The sequence below is a fragment of the Neofelis nebulosa genome, chromosome 12 (genome assembly GCF_028018385.1).
Source record: "Neofelis nebulosa isolate mNeoNeb1 chromosome 12, mNeoNeb1.pri, whole genome shotgun sequence".
NCBI classification, from domain to species: Eukaryota; Metazoa; Chordata; class Mammalia; order Carnivora; family Felidae; genus Neofelis; species Neofelis nebulosa.
Window position 1 is genome coordinate 18,709,904 of NC_080793.1, and position 24,690 is coordinate 18,734,593.

The 24,690-nt window shown below is 48.8% G+C and overlaps 1 protein-coding gene across 2 annotated transcripts in view; it reads right to left on the reverse strand.

Annotated features, from left to right (window-relative positions):
• PAPPA (pappalysin 1) overlaps nucleotides 1-24,690 on the reverse strand; it is a 244,862-nt gene that overhangs the window by 68,956 nt on the left and 151,216 nt on the right. For both annotated transcript variants that reach the window (XR_009251453.1, XM_058694371.1), the window contains exons 11-13: nucleotides 5,237-5,350; nucleotides 4,193-4,328; nucleotides 1,654-1,867 (exon numbers count right to left, since the gene is read on the reverse strand). Coding sequence is in view for 1 of the 2 variants with exons in the window: in XM_058694371.1 (XP_058550354.1) it covers nucleotides 1,654-1,867; nucleotides 4,193-4,328; nucleotides 5,237-5,350 (464 nt within the window). In the remaining variant the exon portion in view is untranslated. The remainder of the gene's footprint in view (nucleotides 1-1,653; nucleotides 1,868-4,192; nucleotides 4,329-5,236; nucleotides 5,351-24,690) is intronic.

Genomic DNA, 24,690 nt, shown 5'->3' on the forward strand with positions numbered 1-24,690 from the left:
AACCACAGAGAACATTCGATTCATCACCATCATCCCATGGATGGGGAAACTGAGGCCCAGAGACATGGTATGACTGGCTCACAGTTGTACAACCGGTCAGAGATGGGGCAACGCTTTGTCCCCGCTCAGTGCTTCTCAGTCACGAGTCCAAGAACTCAACAGATACTAAACAATTGATTTGTTTCTGAGGTTAAACACTTGTAACTGTTTACTTCGGACACAGGAACTGCTAATTAAGAATTCAAAGAAGCCAGTTGTTGGCCTCAGTCAACTTGTCCATGGTCCCGGTGGCTGGTTAAGGATGGGAAAGCATTGCAGAAAAGGTCTAATGGATTTGCATTTCCCATCGACATTGTTTCCCTGGGTTCTGAGAATTAACTTATTTTTATAGTCTACAGAGCCAGGGATGAAAAAGCCCTTTTAGTGTGAAATATAACAGTGGGTGATATTTAAGGAGCTCTTTTGCCTCCGAATGATTGCGACAGACTTTGCACAACAGAAGCTAGAGACAGTGGGTGCAAAACAATGTGGGTTTTGCAACCACCTTTTGTGTCCCCTGTGGTGGCAAGGGCGTGGGAAAGGCAGTGGCCACCACCACCCCCCCCCCCTTTCCTCTCCTTGCTCCCAGGTATACAGGGCTGGACTGGATTGCCTTTCATAGCGCCTCACTCTGGGGGAGCCCACTGGGACTCCCCCTGTCATTCTGTCTCCTTCTGGATCTCATTAAACAAATGTGAGAGGTGCTGTGTGAGCCTGGACCCACCCTTCCCCTTTCGGGGCCCTGGAATCCTAGAGGGTAACACGGGCGTTTGAGACACTCCAGATGTACCCGATGATCTCCAGGGTTTCTTCCAGCTAGAAGAATTTCATGCAGAGAAGCCCCACTGTCAGATCAGAAAGTGGCCATAAATATTCTGTATTAATACATCAGCCTTGCACAGTGCCTAACGGTCTACAAGAGGACTTTCATCTACGGCGCACCATTCAGCCTTCATGACCACCTGGTGGGGTAGATATCATCCTCCATTTATTCCAAAATAGGAAAGGAAGACTCAGAAAAGTGAAGTGACTTGTCATGGGCACACAGGCAAGAAGGGGAATGTTCAAGCCCAGGTCAGAGGATCACCAAAGCTCATATTCTTTCCAGGAAAACACCATGCTCTCTTCTCGTCGGACCACTAGACCACTCAGGGGCTAGTTGGGGAAGGTGGAGAGATTTCCCCATCACTGAAACACACAGTAAGCTGGGATGAAGCAAACGGCAGTCTCCCTCCATCCGCCTAAATATTCCAGTATTTCAGAGCTGGAAGAGAGCTAATCCACCTGTCTTTTCTTTGTTCAAATGCGAATGCTGAGGCCCAGAGAGGGAACGCGATGTGTACCATGCAAGCAGGCCACTGTCAGCGCCAGGCCTGTGAGCCAGGTTAGGGGGTCTTTCCACCGCCCATTCCTGCTTCCCTCCCTTACCCCTGGAATCCGGAGACACACAGGCCTCCCAGGCCCACAGGCAGAGCCAGCCAGAGGCCAGAGGATGGAGAAGGGAGAAACACGCAGACTTTTTATAGCAACACACGCATCTAGGCAGTTCCAGAAGGCGCCCATCTGCTTCTGGCTACAAAACGGCCCAGGGCGATCAGACCCAGGGTCCCTTACCTCTGCTCGGCAGGGCTGTAGGTCTCCCCTCTCTGGCAGCTGCTCAGGGTGACGGGGTCAAAGTTGTCGAAGGAGCGGAGGGCCACCCCCGAGATGGCGACCAGGGGTGAACTGAAGCTCACACGTACCGCCTGGCTGTGGTAGAAGGGCTGGCTGAGGTCATGCACCACAGGGATAATCAGGGGATTGTTCCTGCAGCTCAGGACATGGAGGCCTGTCAGGAGAGACAGAGGGCCGAGGGGCCAGGCTCATTACTCAAGGCCAGTCACGCCCTCCCCAACGGGCCCTTCCCGAAGCCCCCAGACCCTTTCATGTCACTGCACAAAAGCACCATTGGGTGGCCAGTGGGGATTTTGAGTTTGATTGAAAGTTTCTTTGTCTGCCTTTTTCTCTTGGTTCCAAATCTTTCCAATCCCTTTGCCTCCCTGCCCCCTAAGCTTTCTTGTCACCTAGCGCCCACAGCCTCTCTCCCTCCCCCAATGGCCACCTCTCAGACTAGCATCGCTGGCCCTGACCACCCTCCCACACTGCATGAGGGCTGGATGGTCTGAGTTGCTAGTTTTCAGGCTGCCTTCCCTATCCGCCATAAAGATGGTGGAAATAATTCACGGCAACATGCTCTTTCCAGAGTAAGAAGCCTGCTCTCATGTTTAATCCAGGAACCGGGGAGCAGCCCTGTGAGGTAGGGACCTCTGCACTGATTCAGCAGAGGTAAGACTGAGAAGCGAGGGCAGAAGGTGGTTTTCCAGGGGCACATGGAGCAGCCAGCAGGGTAAAGTCTACATTGAACCCAAGCTTGCTTCAGCTCTCGGTTCATTCTAGAACAGGGAGCAGGTCCCCAGGCTTTGAGAAGGAAGGGAGAGGGGCAGGGAGAAAGGGCACACCCAGAAGAGAGAAGGGGGCAATGGGGTGGGATGGAGTTGGAAAAGCAGACACTGGCTTTGGTGTCCAATGGACCTTGGTTCCAATCATGGTTTAACCTGCCTCTGAGGGGACTATCACATCCTAATGATGGGACTCCAGCAATCTCCTCAAACTCAGTTTCTGCCTCTAAAATCAAGGATGACTCTAGGCACATCCCGGCAGGCCTGCTCTGTTGGGATGTTTAGCTCCCAATCCAGAAGGGCCCCTGCTGTGGTCACTCAGAATGACAAGCGTTCCACGGGGGACGGGGGGGGGGTGGGGTGGGGGTGGGTAGCAGGATGCTGAGGACAGGGGACACTACAGGGAGGGACAGGGACACGTGCAAACCTCAGACATGAAGCAGCTTCTGTGGACTGGACTTTCCCCACTCCTCAGAGCCCTTAGCAATGCCAGGACAGCTATGAAAATATTTGCTTCTCACTTAGGGAAATTTCCCAGGCATCCGGATAAGTCCAGAGGGGTTTTCTTTCTCTTTCCTATTAATATGTCCCCCCTTTGCCTCTAAAACTAACTAGATAAATAAACATAAAAACAAAACAAAAACTCTCCCTGCCCCCTTGGCTTCTGCTTGACCTTGCAATGACCCCTTGCCTGCTGGTTTCATATGGGTCTTTGAAATGAGCTCCCTGCGGAACAGTGCAGGCAGGGGTTTGAAGCCCGACCTTCTAGGCCAGCCTAGAATTCCAAACACCTGGCAAGGCTACCCAGAGGTAAACTGGAAATGTGGGAGGGGATAAGAGGACGTTCCCAGTGCCAGCTCCTGTGTGGGGCACAGTCACAACAGTCCTAAGTAATACCTCATTTAATATCTCGCGATTTCACTGTCATGATAAAGTAGCACCGTGGTCCCTACTGTGCCTAAGAGGAAAGTAAGATGCCAGATGAGGTGCTCGGAGGTCAAGAAAAGCGTTCACCTTCTTGCGCTGTGTGAGCGGAGGGACGGGAGTCAAGCCTGGGCTGTCAGCTCCGGAGCTGGGGCTGTGTCCTGTGCACCATGCATGCGTGGGTGTGCAGAGGGGTGTGCATGTGACAACTTGACAGTGCTGGTCCCGGTCCTCCCACAGCTGCTCAGCAGGTAGGACCTGACTCTTCTGCCTTCCCACTCCTGACACTGACCTTGTCTTATTCCTGCTCCTACAGGGAGCATGGCTGGTTGTGCTGGAGACATGGCTGCCATTGTCAGGCACTAAGGGACACTTCCAGCTACAGGGTAAAGAGCCATGGCTACAATTCCAAACACCTGGCTTCTCCACTCTTCCTGGTCGCTGCCATGTGACCCTCTCTGGGTCTCAGGGACTGACACCTGGAGGAATGGCCTTTGTTCAGTCTCCTTCCCAGGGTCTCTTGAGGATCACATGGGGTGCCTAAGGTTAAAGGTGCCTCGTCGAAGGGAGCTGTTGAAGGGAAGACTTTGGCAGTGGCCCCTTATGCCCATATCTGTTAGATCTAGGATTCTCTGGATACACAAAAGCCTCCTGATTTGGAGGGCAACCAGAATGCCAAACAGAGAAGCAAGGAAGAGGAAAGGGGAAGGAAGAATGAGTTCTCAGCTGCCCCCCAGACCACCCCTGGGCAGATGTGGTACCAAGGGCAACATGACTGAGAACATGCTCACCCAGATCGTGGCTCTGGTCTTTGGTGTCAAACAGCTGGACGCTGATGGTCTCCTGCTTCTGGTCCCCATAGTATGTCCCATCAGTCACCAGGTGGACAATGACAGCAGCAGCAACCATTGGCTGAGAAAAGTATGCCTGAAATGCAGGAGACATGGGAGGGTCCCTCGTGAGCTCAGGCACATGGTAGGGAAGCAGCCGTGGGGCAGGGGTTTCAAGGAGAATCTTCCATTTCAGGGACTGGGACACTCATTGTGAGGCAGAGAACCTCACAGTGAAGAGCACAGGCTCTGAGGTCAGAAACTCTGTTCCATCCGGGTTCTGCTCTTGTTGAGCTGTGTGACCGTGAGTGGTAGCTCTGCCTCTCTGGGCCCTAATTCCCTCACCTCTAAGTGATGTATCAAGTAAATAACTGTATCACAGGATGATTGGGAGGCTCCAATAAGATCATGGGAACAAAGTGGCACAGACTGAAAGCAGAAAAGAGGTATATTATTTGTTATTTCTCCATGCTAGCCTCTGAGACAAAGCTAAGTAAGACACAGCCCTTGCTTTTCTGCAGACTATGGAGCTCAAAGTAGGTCAGTAGTGTGCAAACCAGAAGTCACCATAATCCCTAGTCAGGAAGATGGCCCCAAAGACAGCAATATAATACCATGTGACAAGTGCCATCCAAATGATGACCAAACACGTACAGGACCAGAAGGGAGAGAACAGTCACTTCTCTCCATGGGGATCAGCTAAGACTTCAAGGAGGAGAAGACAATCTTAAAAGGCATTGAACAATGAACAGAAGGTTCCAGGCATAGAAAACTTATCCAAAATCTTTGTCAAAACAAGAATGACTAGGGGCACTCCATGAGCAATGAAGGGATTCTATTTCAGGAAGCATCCTACTGCTAAGTGTTTTGTTCCTTGTCCTTATAATTAACACCCTCAGTGAGTAGACAAACCATCTTGAGAAAGGGTCACAGGAGTTGGTGTTTCCTGGGGGTGGGGGGTTGGTCACTGCTGGAGATTCTAAGGCTCTTCAAGCTTTGGCTTACCCGGAGCCAGAAAGTGGTCTGAGCCAGCTGGGAGTATGGGTAGCTGATGGTACAAGGGTACCAGGCATGCTGGGAAATGCCTTCACTGAGATCTATCACCTTGGTTCGACACACCTGCAAAAAGATAAAGAAAAAAATGTTTTCAAGGGTCTGAGAGGTTGGATTAAGTTCAATTTGATACATGTTTCCTATCCATCTATTTTTTTCTTAGCACCACAGGAAGAAACGGGGATGCACAGACGGGGGTCATCCTTTCCAGGAGCCCACGTCCTAATGTAGAGCAGGGAATCTCAACACTGTGAAGGAAACAGCAGATAACACATTTGGTAGGAGATGCAACAAGGACATTCTCATGGGGACAAATCCTGCAGGAGTTGACATCTGAGTTGGGTCTTAAAGAACAGACACAGGGGAAGGGTATGGCAGATACAGGGAGCAGGAACAAAGGCTTGGAGGAAAGCAGAAACCCAGAATGCTTAGGCTGTGGTAAGTTGCCTGGTGTTCTTAGAGCTTGAGCAAAATGGCAGAAAAGGCAGGACAAGGGGTTGGATCTCACAGTCTTGAATACCAAACCGACCAACTTAGAACAAATCTGTAAATCGTGTTCAGAGCTGTATTGAGAATAAAGAAAAGACTATGACAGTATGAGCCTATCCTCCAGGGGCCATTCCCCCCACATTCTCAATGACATATGTAACAAATGGTGGTTAAAAAAACACGAAGCAAATACAGACAAGTAGAATTCTTAAGACTTAGGAGTTACTTGTGCATTCCAAAATGATTTCATTCATTGGTTCATTCATTTATTCTAGTCATATTTATTGGGAAACTGCTACGTGCCAAGCACTCCAGGACAAGACAGATGCTGAGGGGCTCGCAGTTGACAACATGTGCACATAGTTATCATGTAGGCACACACAACTGTAAAGTAGAAAACAGAAGACTTCTATGATGAAAAAGGGTAGGGGCAACAGACTTGTTCGTGAGATGGCTCAGACCTTTTGCAGAAGGCCATCCCACATTTGTGTTTTTCCTCTGACCTCTAATGTGGTTCCTCTCTCAAAACTCCCCTGTGGATTTGGGCCTGTCATTCCATGCATGCAGGGCTCAGAGGACTTATCTGCAAAAAAAGGCTAACCTAGCAGACGCTAAGGCTCTTAGAAGCTATGGGAAAAAAAAAAAGATAGTATCGATCGTAGTAAACAATAATACACGTACAACAAAAAAGAAGGGAATAAGAAAAACTATATATAAGGATCAAAGATATCTATCCCAGCAATATCTGTAGTAGGAAAAGACTGGGAACAGTTTATATGTTATCTGTTGGGGAAGTGATGCATCAAACAAGAAATATTCACGTGACATATTTTTATACAGCAAAAGACTACTAAGAGGCCTGAATTAGATTCATACACAGGGATGACACTAGAAATATTCAACAACAGGTGTGGTATGGGTCCTGGCCACTCAAAATGGAAGCCCTACTCCTGAGTTCAAGATAGCAATGGAGAGATTGCAAGAAGCATAATATTGAGTTAAAATAAAAAGAAAGGAATGGGGGTGGCTGCGTGGCTTGGTCAGTTAAATGACTGACCTTTGGTTTTGGCTCAGGGCATGATCTCACAGTTTGTGGGTTCAAGCCCCATGTGGGGCTCTGCACTGACAGAGCAGAGCCTGCTTGGGATTCTCTGTCTCCTCTCTCTGCCCCTCCCTTTCTCTCTCTCAAAATAAATAAATAAACTTAAAAAAAAGGAACAAAGTGTAAATGGACAAGTACAATATGATGTCATTTATAAAAATCACACAAAGCGAGGGACAGCTGGGTGGCTCAGATGGCTGAGCGTCCCACTCTGGGTTTTGGCTCAGATCATGATCTCACCGTTTTCTTGAGTTCGAGCCCCACATGGGCTCTGTGCTGCCAGCGCAGAGCCTGCCTGAGATTCTCTGTCTTTCCCGCTCTTTCTGCCCCGCCCCCCCACTCACACTCTGTCTCTCTCAAAATAAATAAACTTAAAAAAAAAAAATCACACAAGGCAAAACCATATATTGCCCAGAGATTCCTATAGATGAGTACAGAAGAATTAAACAGGTACTAGAAAAGTCATACATCAAATTCACTAGTCAAAGTCAAGATAAAATACTTGATGTGTGACTGTCTGCAATTTACAATTGCAATCATCAATGCTTTGGTTTTTTTTTAAATGAGTTTTTGGGTTGGAGGAATTTTATATCTACAGAAAAGTTGCAAAGGCCACACAGAGTCCAAATGTATCCTTCATCCAGTTTCCCTTCCTGCTAACATCTTCATCAATTCATTCCTGAAACCCCAAAGAGAGGAAGATAAGTCACTTAATCAAGTTTGGAGAATCGTGGAGAAGTCACCCGGAGAGTGACGTGTGGTGGCATACTGGCCTCAATTAAGGAGACCCTGGTTTATCTTACACATTTGAATGTTGGATTGAGTCACAGGTTTTCAAGGTGTCACTTGTGGATTCACAGGGTTCCTTGGAGGCGCCAGCCTGGGGGTCAGGATGTGAGATCTGCCCCCTTTCTGCCCCTCTGCTGCTCTACCTGTAGCATCGCCACGCCTCTGTCTTACGTATCAAGCTGCCTTGTCATGTTTCCTTTAAGAAAAGATCTTTACTGCTTTAAGAACATGGAAGGGTGTTGAAACTCGTTTATTGCCAAAGTTTCCCTCCCCCGCCCCAAGAAGCCAGTGGGTCCTGGGCATATAGTATGGCTTTCCCAAATGTCACAGGAAACATCTTAAGGAGAGGAGAGAGTATGCCAAATATTAACCATCTCATCGGCTTCTGTTATTCAAATCTCTAGAAGCCTAATACCAAGGAGACTATGGGCAAAACGGCCACTTTAACAGGCTGGAAGACATCTTCAAGTTTATTTATGTTTCTCAAAAACAACTGGGACCTAGCTTAGGCAGATCTGCCAGTGGATTGTGTTACATTTTACAACAGTGCAAGACTTTGCATAAACTATCTACGGCATTTGAAATCCAGGCCAGCAATTCGACATGTATCATTTTGGAATTCCTTCCCCTTGTGTTCTGAGCCTCCTGTCCCCAGCAGAGTGTGGTGGGGCACATCTCTGGAGTGCTACAGTTGGGGGCAGCGGGTGGGGGGGGGGGGGACGTATCTCTGCATCTAAAACATTCACGGTCAGGGAAGTCTTCAACAGGAACAAAGCCCTCTTATTGCTTAAATACATTTTCCTCTTATCTCATCAGCTCTATCAGCACCAGACAGGGCTTTAGAGGTACACACTGCTGTTATTTTATTCTCCTGTTTTCCTATTTAGTTTGTGTTTGTTTCAAGCTGGCTGCGATCCTGACCAGGGACAGTCAAAGCGGATCAGGGAGGAACAAACAAATCCAGCTGAACCTTTGCCCAAAGCCCCAAATGATCTTAAAACCATCTATGTTCCTGGGGAGGCAAGGGCAGGGGAGGGAAGGCTGCAGGGGAAAGGTAAAGCAAACAGTCACAAGCCTCCTGCTTTTATAGACCTTGTCAATTCTGTTCACTCGGCCCCCACTTATTCAGAGTGTGCAGCACACTGTGCTCCACATCCCTGTGAGACAATAGCCTTGCCCTTGGCCACAAGGGTGGTCACTAGGGATACAAGGGTGATCCCAAGGAGACTGTTTTTATAGAGATGCTCTGTTTTCATCCACCCATTTCTTCGCACCTCCCAACAAAAGCAAGTCCGACTTCATGACGCATTCCTGAGCAATGTAGATTTTACTGAATGTTCATGGGGGAACAAGCAGGAGAATTACATCTCACACTGCATGGGGACTCGAGCTCCCTGAGCTGCCCCAGGAACTGAGTTAGTTCCTCCTCACTCATCATTTCCAGTGTCCCTGGCTCAGCTCCAGTGACCTTCCCATCTCTCCCAACTGACCCCCCACCCCGCATCCCACTCTATAGCTCTCATGCCAGTCGTTCTTCTCCCTCAAATTATCCACTCTGGCACACATACCACACACAAGGCCTTCTGATGACCCTACCCAGAGCTGTCGGGGTGGGGGGGGTGGGGGGTGCCGCCGAACATAGTAACATTTTACCCTACCGTGCTGGTATCGCTCCACCTTGTAGAACACCGTGAGGGGACTCTAAAAACAAGGGCAGCCTCTAGGCTTCAGGTTTCCCTAGACGGATGAAGAGGAACCTTTCTACCTTCCCCACTCCCATGTACGCTGCAGCATTATCCACAATCGCCAAGATGTGGAAACAAACAGTAAATGGATAAACAAAACACGATCTATCCATAGAATGGAATATTACTCAGCCTTTAAAAAGGGAAGGAAACCCTACCATTACTGACAGTACAGATGAACCTTGAGAAGATCATGTTAAGAGAAAGAAGGCAGTCACAAATGGGCAAATACTGCATGATTCCCCTTCTATGAGGTATCTAAAGTAGTCAAACTCATAGAACCAATGAGTGGAACAGTGGTTACCAAGGGCTGGGGGAGGGGGAAAAGGTAGTTGCTAATCGGCAGACATCAAGTTTCAGGTATTCCAGATGACTAAGTTCTAGAAATCTGCTGTACCTGTAGTCAACAATACCTTAGTTATTGTACACACAAAAATTTGTTAAGAAGGTAGATCTCTTGTTAACTGTTTTTATCACAATAAAATGAGACACACTAATATTTTGACCGGCCAAAATGCTGATATTCATTGAATGAATGAATGAATGAATGAATGACTACAGTAATAAACAAATGAGCCAGTGAACGTCAGGGGGAGAGAAATTCATTTTAATGGTGCTAGGCAAAGAGCAGATGTGGTTGGGCTGACAAGCCCCTTAGTATCCTCTCCCTTAGTATCCTCAGGGTCGGAGAAGGGATTACCTAGCACCTTATTGATTACTTCAGGGACAGAGAACTCACTCTCATTTATAGGCATGCCCAATTTGCCTTTGGACAGCTCTTTACCACAGCCAGGAGGAGATGTCTGGCTACACTCCCCCCTCCTTCTTCCTCTAATGAGCAACGTCTATAAGCTGTCTTATTCAGATTTCTAGAGTTCAAAGGAATTGGAGAATTATCTACTGAGACTATTCCTCCCACAGTGGTCAAGGAAGGAGTAGGTTGTCTTGCACAATATAACATAGTAAGTAAGTGGCAGAATTATTATGAAAATGCAGAGTTTTCTGGCTTCCAGAACGGATGGTTTTTCCTCACCTACATTTGGTACCCTCTCAATCCTACATTTATTTTAAGTTTATTTATTTTAGTAATCTGTCCACCCCAACATGGGGCTCAGACTCACAAGCCCAAGTCTTTTGCGTAGAACCATCCCTAGTGAGATGTCGGTCCCCCAATCTCATCTTAACACCTGAAGGAACTGAGGGGCATGAGACCCCCTTCCCCCTTGGCCTTAAGTGAGACCTCTCATCTTGAACATGATGACTTAGACTCCACATCACCTTCATAGTTGTCTGCACTTACATCAAACAGCACCCATGGGAAATAGGAGACCTGGGTCCCTTCTGGCTGTGTCACTTACTAGCTGGACATCTCTCCCACCCTCAGTTTCCCCATCTGTGAAATGTGGTTGTTGTACTGAATGACCCCTAGGTACCCGAGGAGCTTAAGGACACCCACAGTAATAACATCCACCAAGGATCTCATGGCCCCAATATCATTTAATCCGCAATACCAGTTATCCTCTGTGAGGTTGGAATCATTGTCCCATTCATCTGATGAGGAAATGAGGCACAGAAGCTGTATAATATAAGTCCTTCAAGATCATATCTAGTTGTGTAGGACCGCCAGAAGTCAGACTTTCATCCCTCAGATTCTGTGTCCTGTGTCCTCAATCACAAAGCACCACACCTGGTGTTTGTCTTGGTCAAAACCTCCCCTTCCTCTGATGGAGAAGGCACCAGTTACCACTCTCTTTGCCTCCAGCTGCTCCACATGCTCTCCCTTATCCACGGTCCCCATAGTTAGCTTGCTGAAGGGAAGAACTAATCCTCTTGCCCTGCTGATCATCACCCCCATGGCTGCCCGTGGACCACAGGATGCGGAGCTCCCTCGACACAGCTGGCAAAGGCCATGGGGAGCAGGTTTCAGCCATGTCACCGCCTTCACTGCCAGCTTCTCTCTTTCTCCCCTCCCCACACAGCAGGTGGGCCACCACACACATGCTCAGTGGTGCTCCCTTCTCCCCGAGTGACTCTTTCTCTCCCATGCCCTGGACTCTGCCGCCATGATGCTTGTGCCCAGACTTCTCCATGCACCCCCACCCCCCTCCACGGCACTAGCTGCCCATTTTGTGAAATACTACACACACTTCAAAGCCAGTCTCAAATGTCACCCCTCCTCTGAAAGCCTTTGCTCACCCCCCCGCCAGGCAGAATTAATTGCTCTCTCTTGTGTCCATATAGTTCTTTATATATACCTCGGTTGCAGAGCTTGTCAGGTTGGATTATAGTTGTTTGGAGCCCAGTCTTCTCCTTTTAAACTCGGAAGACTTCCAAGGTGAGAACCACGCTTTATTCATGCTCACAGAAATCTTAGCAGATCACCCAGCACTAGGACACAGTAATGCCTCAGGAACAGCAGCAGCAGCAGCGGGAACAGCTACTGAGTGCCTGTCCTAGGCTGGGTGTTTTGTTAAGGATTCTGTGTGTACTAAAGTGTGCAGGCCTCATGACAACTCTGAGAGGTAGGTACTATGATTATACCCATTTTATAAATGAGGAATCGAGGCTCTGTACTTTGCCTGAGGTCACACACCTTGTGAATGGAACCAGGATTCAATTTTAAGGCACAAACTTGGCCGACACTCTTCATGGGAGATGCTAAGTTGTAAAGGGCACACCTGCCCATCTCTCAGGGCTGTCGTGGAGGATGGACTTGGGATTTCTCCTGAATAGAAGTTGCTTCAGCAGCCCAAAGCTGCCCTGAGGCAGGTGATGAGGGTCACAAGAGCCCTGGGTTGCCAGGCCAGAGTCTTGCCTACTCGAGGTGACCCAGTTCCTTACTTCCTCTGATACCCATCCTTCCCACGTGCAGAAGGACAGGGTAAGATGAATCCTGAAAAGGCTTTTCAGTTCTGACATTCTGCCAGCTTTTCACTCTCAGCCTCTTCCCAGTGAAGGTTGCTGGAATGAGTGTTGACTCTGTAATGAAGTGGGCTTGTTCTGTCGGCCCCTGAGCCAACTCCTAGACCCCGTGTCTCTGGTACTCCGAGGTAGAAGGCTAATTTCACAGCCACATTTCTAAGACGACCAGAGGGGTAACATAAACATTTATTGCAGCCATTCCAGCAATGTGTTTTCTGTTTTCTTTTTCTTTTCTTTTCATGCATGCTACAAAAGAGCTGGTTATTCCCCCCTGCCCCCCACCAAGCTTTGAGATCACTGGATGTTTGTACTGGGGGTGTCCTCAGAGATCTGATTCCAGCTGTCACATCTCACAGAGGGATGGGGAACAGAGCCCAGTGGAGAGGCGAGACACTGGCTGTAAGCTCCTCTGGGATGGGCCAGCATGTCTGGTGGTGACTGGGGTTGCCTAGCCTGACAGACACAGAGCCTCTGTGGCCCTGGGACTTGGCGGCTCTTGTCCACTCCATGCACTACCAGCCAGTCCATCCAGCACCCGCCTCCAAGCCCCTCCTTTGCCGAAGACTGCTTTCAATTAGAGGAGTTAACGATGTCTTGCTTTCAAAGGGTTTTTTAAATCCAGTTTATCTTCCACCCACACACGTCGTACACAAAGGCAGGGAGACAGAGGGAGAACAGGGGGAGCAGGAGTTCTGGTATTTTCCCACACAGGGGAGATGCCATGAGGTTTCTATTGAATTTCGCTTTTACAGATTTACATGCCCTTTTGTCAATCACAGGAGGGAGGAAGTGCTCTTCAAATCTCTGGCCCGTCCTCTCCAATTTCCTCTTTCAACCCAAAGGGACCCGGGAATGGGTCTCATAGAAAAAGAGAGGAAAAGAAATAGGGAGGGGGAGCATGGGGTGCATGCTGACACTAACAATACACATAAATGCACAAGTGCATGCACGCACGCGCATGCACACACACACACACACACACACACACACACACACCAGGCACTGTTTCCAAATATTTCTACTTAGGCCACATTTTAACCTCAGGCTTGCAGATCCAATGCCAAGTTATTTCCCCAAGAACTGCAAGGCTGTAAGAGGGGCTGGGTTCCTTGATATGAAAATTGTAGGAGAGCAAGCCGGTGGGGAGGCCACAAGTCGTGCCATGGGACCACGACACCAAGTGGGCCAGGTGCAATAAAGCCATCTCTGTAAAGCTGGCATGGCTCTCCCTTACAGCCCATACTGCTCCCTCCTCAGGGTCCCCGTTGAGGAGGGACAGGGCACCGACTCTTACAGTCTACAGTACGGGAGCTGCCTAGGCATCATCTCGCCTGGCCTGCATCATAACTGTGAGGAATAAGCATTTTTCTCCCCATTTTAGAGATAAGGACTCCAAGGTTTGGAAGGCATTGGGCACTTCCCCACAGCTTAGGAGTCAAAGCCAAGTGGTCTTACTCAAGGTTCACATCCTTCTTACCCCACGGGTAGAGACTTCTCCAATAGCTTCTGGTCATACCTTTCATGGTTTCTTGTGTGGCCACCTATCTCCATTCTTGAGTCCAGAGGACAGCGTTCGTGCCTGATTTAGCTCTCCTCTCCACTGGTGTCTAATGCAGGGCACTGAGCACAGCTCAGTGAATACCTCCTATACTGAATCTCAGTTCTTGGCTTTTCCAAGGTTATACACGTGGTTCAGGGGTGACGTATTTGATCCAGAAGCCCCGTGTGTGGAGATGGTAATAACCATGTGGTGCAGGGAAGGTCCTAGGAGGCCTAAGATTCATTTTTGGGCACCAAAAGGTCGGATCTATCCACCACCCAGGCTCACAGGCAGTCGATGTGTAACAAATATGCTGATAACAATAATAAATGGTATTGGGGGCACGTTCTCTCATGTACAGCAGAGCCTGTTTGATTCTGTGGTTTCATTTAATCCTTAAAACCACCCTATGAGAAAGGAATGAATATTACCTCTACTTCCCAGATGAGAAACAGGCTAACAAGGAGTGCGATGGCCCTTGACACTGCTAGACCAGTTGAGGCAAACGTGTGGCATCAGTGCTGCTGCTCCCCAACCCCTTGCTCTAGACAGACACCATTAATTGAAGGGTGCCTGCTCTTCCCCTGAGTGTAGACCTCAGAATGCACCTTCACAAAAAACACTATGGCAAGCTGCTCACAACTGGTTGGGATTGGCCTGGGAGGCGAACCTGTTTGCAATCTTTGAACTTGGTTGTTCGCTCACTGAGGGCAAGAATGGGCACTTGCTTACTACATCTTCAGCATGAAGAGCAGTGAAAGGCCTAAACTAAGCCCTAAGCAAAGACTAGTTGCCTCAAAAAATCAACTGCCAACCGTAACGATGTTATTGATCCTTCACTACATACAAGTATATCCCCTGCTTTTCCAAAAGTCCACTGCACCACTTTGCTTTCACGAAAGGCCTGAATTAGTACCTGTTTTCGTCACCTAAAAGAAACCCAAAGAGGATTTTTGTTTGTACAAAAAAAAAAAAAAAAGGTGGAAAGCAAAAACAGCATTCGTGTTGGTTTCGCAGCGAGTCTTACAGAGGCAGTGCAGACCCCAAGCAGCAAGAGCCGCCCCACCCATTACACTGGGCATCTCAGCCTCAGCCACCAGAGCTCTGACCTGTACCGCTGAGCATCTGCGCTTTATCTCCATGTATTTTGTGCATCCATTAGCAAGATGTGTCCTAAGGTATCAGGAAAGCCTAAGAGAGATTATTTTGGGGGTCTGGGAACACTCAAATGTTTTTTTTTTTTCATATAAATGAATGGCAATTACTTCTCTGCCTTATGCCATTTTGGCTTACGGAAGGCATCACGCGAGCACCCTGCTTTCGGGTAGTGGAGAAAACCTGTATCAGGTATGCTAACAGGTGTTTCACGTGCCTTATCAGAATTAATGCATATATGGACACTGGAAAGCCAAACGTCCAGATTGGAGGTTCAGGGCCACTTCCACTGGCTGCACAGCACTGTAGTTCTCCACCCACACCCCCCCTGGATTCTTCTCACTTCTACATCCATCCTGACCTCCTCCCTATGCCCCTTATTCCAAACTGACTCCCCCCCACTGTCCTGAACAGAGAACTTTATGGGCAACTAAGGGTTAGCACACACAAACACGCACATGCGCACACACACACACACACACACACCTTCAATCCCCTCCTCTGGACCTCCTTTTTATACATTTAATACACTGAAAAAAAAAAGAGACAGAAATAGAGACAGACAGAGACAGGCAGAGACAGACAGACAGACAGGCAGGCAGAGAGAGAGAAAGAGAGAAAGGAAGAAAGCCAGGCTTTCCTTTACCAACCATTAGAAACAATTATCACTTTCCCCAGGCCCCAGAGCAGCTTCCCTCTTTGATGCCTGCCTTAAAGAGATAGAGGGGAGGGAGGGAGTGAACTGCCTTTCTTTCAATTTCGAGATTTATTATTTGGCATGGACAGATAATCAAGCAAAGAAGCATTTCCTGCGTACAAGGCGGGTGTGCAGAATGGAGAGATGCCTCCTTCCTCCCACCCAGAGCTCTGGAAATAGCAGCAGACCTCGGGGCCTCCACCCAGGAGACACTTCCAGATAAGATAATTTGGCGTTTGATGCCCTCCAGCCTTGGGGCTCAGCTCTGGGGTGATTAGCACCTCAGTGCCCCAGAGGTCTATTCCTAACACATTAGGTATTTCACCCTCCTCAGGGATCTAATATCCTCTGCTGCACCTCCCCCAAGCGTCTAGAATCCTGGAGTTTGGGATACAAATTCTGGGCCTGATCAAAATGACCATGGAGAAGAAGCCAGGCTTACGAGGGGAACAGAGCAAAGAAACTCATGGAAGGCATCCCTGTTCTGGAGCACCTGAACACTTTTACAGGTGGAGAAACTTACCTTTGTTACAGTAGAAATGGTTCACGGTCAATTCTATGGCTCTTGGGGACAGAAATTGGATGTCCCAACCTTCTTCTAAGGGAAAAGTTTACTCAGGAGACCTGAGAAACAGCATCCAGAAGAGGTGGCAAGGCCAAGTTTAAACCAGCACCTGTGCTTCGAGGGCATCTCCTCACATTCTTGGGAGGCCGGTGTCACCACCCCCACTTACTCTACAGATACAGAGCCTGCCGAAGCCACACCTGTCACGGCTGGTGAGCTCCGGGTCTGGCGCCTGCCTGCCCATGTTACTCCAAGTCTCTGTCCTATGATATAAGTGAGGACACTGAGGGCCACAGTGTGTGAACGGTGATCCCAAGGCGGTGATGACGATGCCCCAGCTGCTTCCACCTCCGTTAGCTCCAGTCTGTCTCACAGTGGAAGGGAGATTCACACGTACCCATTTTCAGATGGGTAAACTAAGGCCAAGGGTGAGGGAGAAAATATCAGCACAGCAGTGGCAGCTCTGAAAAAAAACGGCACTGGTCACCAGTTCCTATAGTATGAAGTGTGACTTCTCATAGTGCAACCCCAAGAGGTCAACGGCATCTCCCCACCTGACATACAGGAGGGCCAGGCGTGGGGCTGTGCCCAACCCAGACGCCTGTTTTGAGGAGGCACCGGGCAGGGGCTCGGGCTTCTCCAGCTAGTAAATCCTCTAACAAGGGAGAGTGATTAGTGTCGGATGTGGCGGTCGGCTTTTGTGCTGCTGACAGCACCTCCCTTTAAAGCCCTGGCTGGGCTCATTTCACACGGGGCCCTCCATAGGCCTGCTCCCGGCTCCGTAATTATGCCATTCACCAGTCACCCGGGCCCGCCTCTGAACTCCTGACCCAGCAGTGAAAGACTTGGGATCTCATTACTAATCTCTTAAGCCACCTAGTCTTCCAAAATACATCCATTTAACTTGGAGGCCAAGGCTTTGGGGGTGGGAGCCGGGGAGAGAAAAAGCCCAGCACAGGGACTTCTCATGACATGGCCACGTCCCCTTTCTGAGGCCTGTGGCCCAAGCCCCAGGGCAGCTGGCCTGGCTGTCCGGCTCAGTGCAGGGCAGGCCTTTCTGAGGGTCAGTGGCTGGGCTTAAGGACCAAGAGGCCTTTGGAGGGGAAGGGCATCTGGGCCCACCTGTTTGTAATTTCAGGGGTGTGGGTAGGGGATGAGGCCTATGTTTGTTTTAATTATTATTATTGTTGTCGAGAAGGGAGGGAAAAAAATGAGCAGAAACTGCTCACATCTGGAGGCTGCTGTCCAGCTTACGTAATCTCCCGTCGCAGAGGAGGAACACGGGATCCCCAGCCAGATGGTCCGTGGGTGACTTCATGGCACATGGGCCTCCTCCAACAGTAAGATGCTGACAGGGTTGGGAGAGCGGGTTGTGGGACCTTCTTGAGATTTTTAAGGGGTGAGAGGTAGGAGTTTGGGGGCTCCCAGAGATCTCAGTTTTCTTTGGGTAGACTCAAGATTTTTTTCCAGCCAAACGTACAATTTTTTTTGTTATGTCTCTCATTCATTCATTCATTCATTTACATAGCACTTACATATGTGCAGGTTCCTTATTCCCCATGGTCTACTTGGTGAAAATGGATCCCAGAGGAAAAAGCAATAAAGGTAAGATCCTTCTTGCAAACAGCTCCCAGACCCATGCGGGAGGGTCAAGGTAAACGATTCTACAGGAAAATACTCAGAGAACAGCGTGGTTGGTTCTGTGTTTGAGGTATGCACAGGTTGAGGGAGAGGCATGGAAGAAAAAGTTGCCTCGGCAATCTGTGCCTGAGCACCAGGTCTGAAAAGCAAAATTTTAACGTCATGTGGGCTCTGAAGAGTAGAGGCTGGAGAAGAAGAGGCGACAGAAGGGGAAAAGTGGGGCCACGGCTAAGCCATGACAAACCCAGTTTCCCAGATGATGACACAGCAGAGGCATGAAGGACAAAGTTAGAGATATGGATCCTGCTGCAAACACAGTTCTGAGCATACTGCTTTAAAAAAAAACACATTGCTGTCCTTTGGTGTTTTCAAATCTCTCTTTTTTAAAAGCATTTGTACCTAAAGCAATTCATACAACGTCATGAATTCTAGATAAGGATACATAAAAGCGGCGTAGACTGTGGATCAGATCAACAGGGAACCGTTAGCTTCAACCCAAGTGCTAGACTGGAACGCAGAGATACTGCCGGCATAAGGTGAAAATCCCGAGGCACTGCTAACTCCAGATATGAATCCTGAAGCATCCCCATCTTTATTTCAGAGCCCAGAGGTACTGCCCATTCTAGAGAATTCCACTGAGCACTGAAACACTCCCAGTCCTAGCCCAGAATACTGAGATACGGGGCCTCTAGAACAGGGCCAGGGAATGCCGTCTGCTCTAAGTCCAGCATCCCAAAACCACCTGTGGACAATCAGACACCGAAGATGGAGAACAGAAATCTGGTTAGCTTCCACCTTAAAATGCCCTCTCTACTGGGTCTAGAGTGGAATTAGAAAACGCAGCCAACTCTGGAGCAAAGTCCTAAAACACGGAAGTCTCCACCATTCAGCTCAGAGCCACTCAAACCAAAGCAGTGTGTCACAGGCATCTCGTAGACCTTTTCTTAGCCCTTCCCTGGGAGCCCTGAGATGTTCATGGGTTAACCAGGAAAGCGCTGACCACATCCAAGCTCAGTGCCTGGTCACCAAAACCCTTGGTTAGGAATAGTTGAACAGTGGTTAATGGCAGTCTTGACCACACTGGCCTATTCAAGAAAGGTCAGAGGAGTGATTTTTCACTTAAAAACATCTGTGTACTGAAAGAACAAGCCTTTCTCAAGTTCATAAAAGTAGGAGTTTCCAGGTTCTTTTCTGTTTTTCTTCTGCACTCCCCGTCCATTCCTCCTCTTCTCCAGCTTTCCTAATTAAGATCTGTATGTTCCAAGTTATGTCCATGATGAAGCCCGAGTCACATGACCTGCAGAGAACCCCACTTGATGCCAAGATGGCCCCACAGAGTGCACCGTCCATGGGTACTCGCTGTAGCCCTCAGGGTTCCCTGGTCCCTTCCTGAAACCTTGGTGAGCAGGGGCCAGAAACCACAGAATGATTGGCTCCTTTCTCTTTGCTTTTGAAGAGTAGGCAGTGTGCTTGCCCAGGCTGCCTTGAGCTTGATTTCTCCTAGAAAGGGGCCCCGAAGGATGCAGGGCACTGACTTATGCTAGGAACAAGAGGCCAGGGATTGTCATGCTTTTAGCAGTGTCCTGCTGACCTTCGAGCAAACACATGGGCTCTCATTCTTAAGGACAAAGGCGACATTGCTCTCTGATCCTCCCTCTCCAGATATCAGAGGTAGCGCTGGTGATTGTGACATACAAACTGGGGACTTGGCCCGCCAAATGCCCAATGGACACTGCTGACTTACGTGTTCACCACCCCATGAGCACATTCCTCTGAGGGACAGAGACTGTCCAGAGTGATGCTTTCCCCCAGTGGCGCCCTTGGCCAAGGCAGCACACATCTGCACAGAAGCAGGGTGTTGAAGCAGCTGTTCTGAGATGTGCTCCCTGGCCAACAACAGCAGCAGGATCTGGAACCCACAGTGTGAACTCTCTGACCATGCCTACACCTGCCACTTCCCTGCACCTTCCACTGAGCGGCGGAAGTCACACACATCTTAATGTCAAGAGAATGTGGGCTGGAATCTCAGCTTCTGCCATTTCCTGACAGCATGAGCTTGAACCCTTTGGGGAGGGCTAAACTTCTCTGCTGCAAAGAGATGCTGCTTCCTCCTCAGGAGGGCTGTGACCAGGCTGAGAAATACTCTTACATATGCAAGTGTTCAGACACTGCCCTACATGCTAGGAACAGAATTAACATTTCTCTACCTCATCCCCACCTACCTCTTTCCTCTTGGCTGTAGAGGAAGACAGGCTTGGGTTCCAATTCTAGTTTTCCCTGCCCCATCCCTGGGCCAGCTGCAGAACCTCGGATAAGTTACTCTGGGAGTCTCAATTTACTCCCCTGTAAACCAGTGAGTTAGGGGCCGCCTCACGGGGGCAGGGTGGGGCAGGTGTAAATGTGCTAGAACAGCGAGGGACTCTGGGTAGAGCCCCTGGAGAAAACACCCTGCTAGCCTGCTATCCATACGGTTCCTGTCACTGTGGTCAAATACTGTCATTGCCATCATGTTACCCCTTTACTGTCATTTATTATTGTTTAAGCACTGCTTTTCCTCCCTCCCTTAATCTTCCCCACCTCCTCTCTCCCTCTCCCGCCTCTCTCCACCTGTCCTTCCTCCCACCTTTCTAGCTCTTCCTCTTTCATACTCTCCTTGGCTGGGCCTCTCACTGGGAGACCTCTAGAAGATAGAAGACAGTGCCTTATGTCTCCATCAACCACTGTAGGAATCTAGTCACAGGGACCTCACTGAGACCCTAATCTCTCCCAGAATAGTAAGGGGCAACAGGGCCTTTACCATGGCCCAGCTTCCAGAAGCTGTTTTCTACTTTCTGCACAAAGCTGTTAACAAAACAAAGTACAGGTTTAGTCATTAATATTTACCACATGCCTACTATGTGTCAGGCCTTCTTTTTCATCTTGGAAACAACAATGTAAACCCCTGTGCTTCTGTGGCTAACATTCTGGAGGAATGGGGGCGAAGAGGGGGGTCGTGGAGGCCCAGAGCAGCAGAGAGAAGTTCAGGCGGGGTCCAGGGTGGGCTTTCAAAGCCCCTTCCCCCTACTCACATGGTAGCATGTGCCCCATCTGCAGAGGAGGAGACAAAGCAGGAGACTTAAGAAAGCCCTGCTTACTCTGGTCCCTATTGCATTTATCAGGGGACTGTATCCTGGCCACACAAGGGAACCACTTACATATGCTGCTTTGTACATTTAAGCCAATCTAAAGGAGACATCACTCAGCAGACACTCTTTCCAACAGCATTTTTCAGTAGTGAACCCATCAGCACCCTAGGAGTACTCTCCGGGCAGCAAACCCTGTGGTAGGCACTGGAAATACCTACACATTATATGACAGAGCCCAAACCCTTAGCCACTCACAGGGCATTTGCTATGAAAAGCTGTGGACACAGGAAATGCAAACTACAAGGCAGCTTGTGCTCCGGGTCGTTGGATGGTTCCAGAAGAATGAAGGCTGCACCTGGGTGGGTGACCATATGGAAGAGATGCCATTTCAGCTAGACCTTGAAGGATAGATAGCTAAGCCTCCAAGAGGTGGACAGGCACATGATGGATCTTGCAGGCAGGAGAAATGGAAACTCCAAGACCCGTCTGGGGATTGCAGGTCGCCCATTCTGCCGGGAGTGCACCTGTCAGCCAGGGAGCTGTGTGGAAGGGCTGGCAAAAGTCATGCTAGACCCTGCCTGGTCTGGCCTTTGGATTTTAGAGACCACAGGGAACAATACAGAAAGCTTGGCAGGTGAGAGATCATGGAGACCAATATTTATTGTGAATTCTGGAAACTGTACCCCAAGGGCAAAACTCCTCCAGTGAGGATATATGCACACTTAAAAGATTTAAGACATTGTTTCACAAAAAGATTAACAAGTCATATCTCACTCTGGAATAGAGAGAAATACTGTGTGTGTGTGTGTGTGTGTGTGTGTGTATGTGTGTGTGTGTGTGTGTGTGTGTGTGTGTGTGTGTGTGTGTTTAATTTATTGGGAAATGGGGCGCCTGGGTGGCTCAGTCGGTTAAGCGTCCAACTGTTGATTTCGGCTCAGGTTGTGATCTCATGGTTCGTGAGTTTAAGCCCTGCATCAGGCTCCGTGCTGGCAGTGTGGAGCCTGCTTGGGATTCTCTCTCTCCCTCATTCTCTGCCCCTCCCCCACTTGCTCTCTATCTCTCAAACGAAATAAAAAAAAATTTATTGGGACAGTTGGTACAGACCCTCAAAGAATTGGATTGACTCCTTTTTCCACCACATGGAACAGAGGTCCCTCTGTTAACCTCTGCTTCTGCATCTATGAAATGGGAACACAGTTCCTACTACACAGCTTGGTTATGAGGATTTAAATGTGATGACTGAGCTGAATGAATTTAGGTAGCAGTTACCATACGTCAAGCACTGCCCCAAGGGCTCCATGTGTGTGCTCTTTTGTGGAATCCTCATCATTACCACTGGCCTTCTCCATTTTACAGATGACAAGGCCGAGTAACTCGTCTGAGACCTGACTGTAAGTGGCAGCTCCGGGATGTAATATGCTCCAGATCAGCTCTGTCCAATCAGAAGCCCACTATCTCCATGTGGCTATTTAAATTGAAATTAATTAAAACGAACGGTTCCTTGGTTTCGCGAGCAGTGCAGACATAGAACACTGGAAGGTCTACTGGAAAGTTGCTCTGGAAACTGGGCTCCTAACAGCTCTGCCTTCTCTGACATAAGGCTCATGCCCACAGTTCCTCCAATGCATCCCAGTCTCTCTGCTTCCTCGCACTGCACTGAATTGATACCCTTTCCCTGGTTCTCCACGGAGAGAACCTTGTTCCCACACAGCACTGCAGACCTGGGCTGGGCATCTCAGGCAGCGTCCACATTCCTGAAAGCAGCATTGTGCCAGCAGACCAGATCTCTCCCCAAACTGTGCTACATCCCAGTATGGAGAGAAATGCAGACACCAGCCAAGCATGTCCCTCCACCAGCTGCACATATGGGTCCACGGTGGGCAGAAGCCCAGGAAGTCTCTGTGGGACCGCCCTCGCATGGAAGCTTACTGCTCAGCAGGGGCACCTCTCATATGCCTGATGGAGCCCATCCCTCCCTGGAAAACTGAACATGCACAAATGTATCCAGGACCTCCTGGGACTTGGATCTGGCTGAAAAATGAGGGGAGTTTTAAGAAACCCACGGCTGGGGTGGAAGAGAGAGCGGAAAGCCCTTTTTGGTCTGGGTCTGTAGCTAACACATCCAGGCTACTTGGTGGGAGGGGGTGGGAATAGGGGGCTTGAAAAACAAACACAAACAAACACACACACACACAAACAAAAACAAAAGCCTGTGCATGGCCAAACCTCAACTCCCCTTGGAACCCCATCCTTTGGGCCTGGCTTGAGAAAGTTTACTTTCAGACATAGAGAAATGAGCACATGTGGTTTTGGGGACAGAATTCAATACCGCCAGAGCAGCGGGCTCAGCAAGCTTGACTGGCTATTGCTTCCTAAGTGCACTGCAGCCCCGGAGAGAGAACGCTGTTTACATTTTTTACATGTTTCTTGGGTACAGAACATGAAACTAAATTACACAGCAAAGGCCGTGCTGGCTAAACACCAGTGCCCCCACTTAAAACAGAAGCAATTAAAAAATAGAGAGAGAGAGAAAGAAAAGAAGAAAGAAAGAAAAGGAAAAATGAGAATGGAGAGGGGTCTTAAGGGAACCTGAATGGATAACAGGGCTGGAAGGAAGGAGTCTGGTCCTGAGTCTGAGAGCAGGGAAAGAGGACGTGGAGACTGACCACGAGATGTGAGTGGGTCAGGCTTGGACCAAAGACAAAGGAATCTTCCTAGAGGGGCCGTGGGGTGGGTTGGCAGGCCTGAGGCTGCTCTCCGCGGAGAACCAGTGGAAGCAGCCCCAAACCACAAAGCCGTTCTTGTTCCTGGGCTTCAAGTCAGGAGGCAAGCAAGAAATGAAGACTCACTCCTGAAACCAGGCACCTCCCCGACCCCGGTCCATGTGGCACCTTCCTGGTCAGTCAGAACGTGTCCGGTGCCTGCCAAGGCCTCTAAGGCCAACGCCAACTCTAATCGTCTATGTATCACAGCACTCTGCCAACTTCTGCCCTTCCCAATTTCAGCATCCTTGTCCCATCCTTACTGGACACTGCATGCTACTTAAAGGCTAAGGGTTCAATGATTTGTCTCAACCTCAACCCACGGCTGAAAATGATCCTTTGGACATAGTAGGTGCACAGTAAGATTATACCGATATCCAATCCAAAGAACAGAATCATTTCATAGCACACAGGAGACGGAGAGGTTTAGGGAAGCTGTTTAAGCAAAGTCAAAACTTCATTAAATGAGGGCCAGTAGACTCTCAAAGTCTCTCTCTGTTTGTGCCCGAAAGAGTATGCCCTTAAAATAAATAAATAAATAAATAAATAAATAAATAAATAAATAAATAACAATGATAAAACTCAGTTGTTTCTAACTGGATCCCTCAATTGCTAAACCTTCATAGGCAGAAAGAAGCATTTCATTAGAAAATCTTTCAGTTGCTATTAGAAGGAAAAACCACATTTCTGAATCAAGTGTTTCATCCTTGACAAACACCTGTCAGGTAGGGATTACTGCTGCTATTTTATGGATAGGAAGTTGGGTAGGAGCAGAAAGAAATGGTTTGCCCAAAGTGACAGGGTTGGTAAGTGGTGGCCCCAGAGCTGGAAACCAGGTGGACCTGATTCCAATTTTCATCTTTTTTCTTCAAAA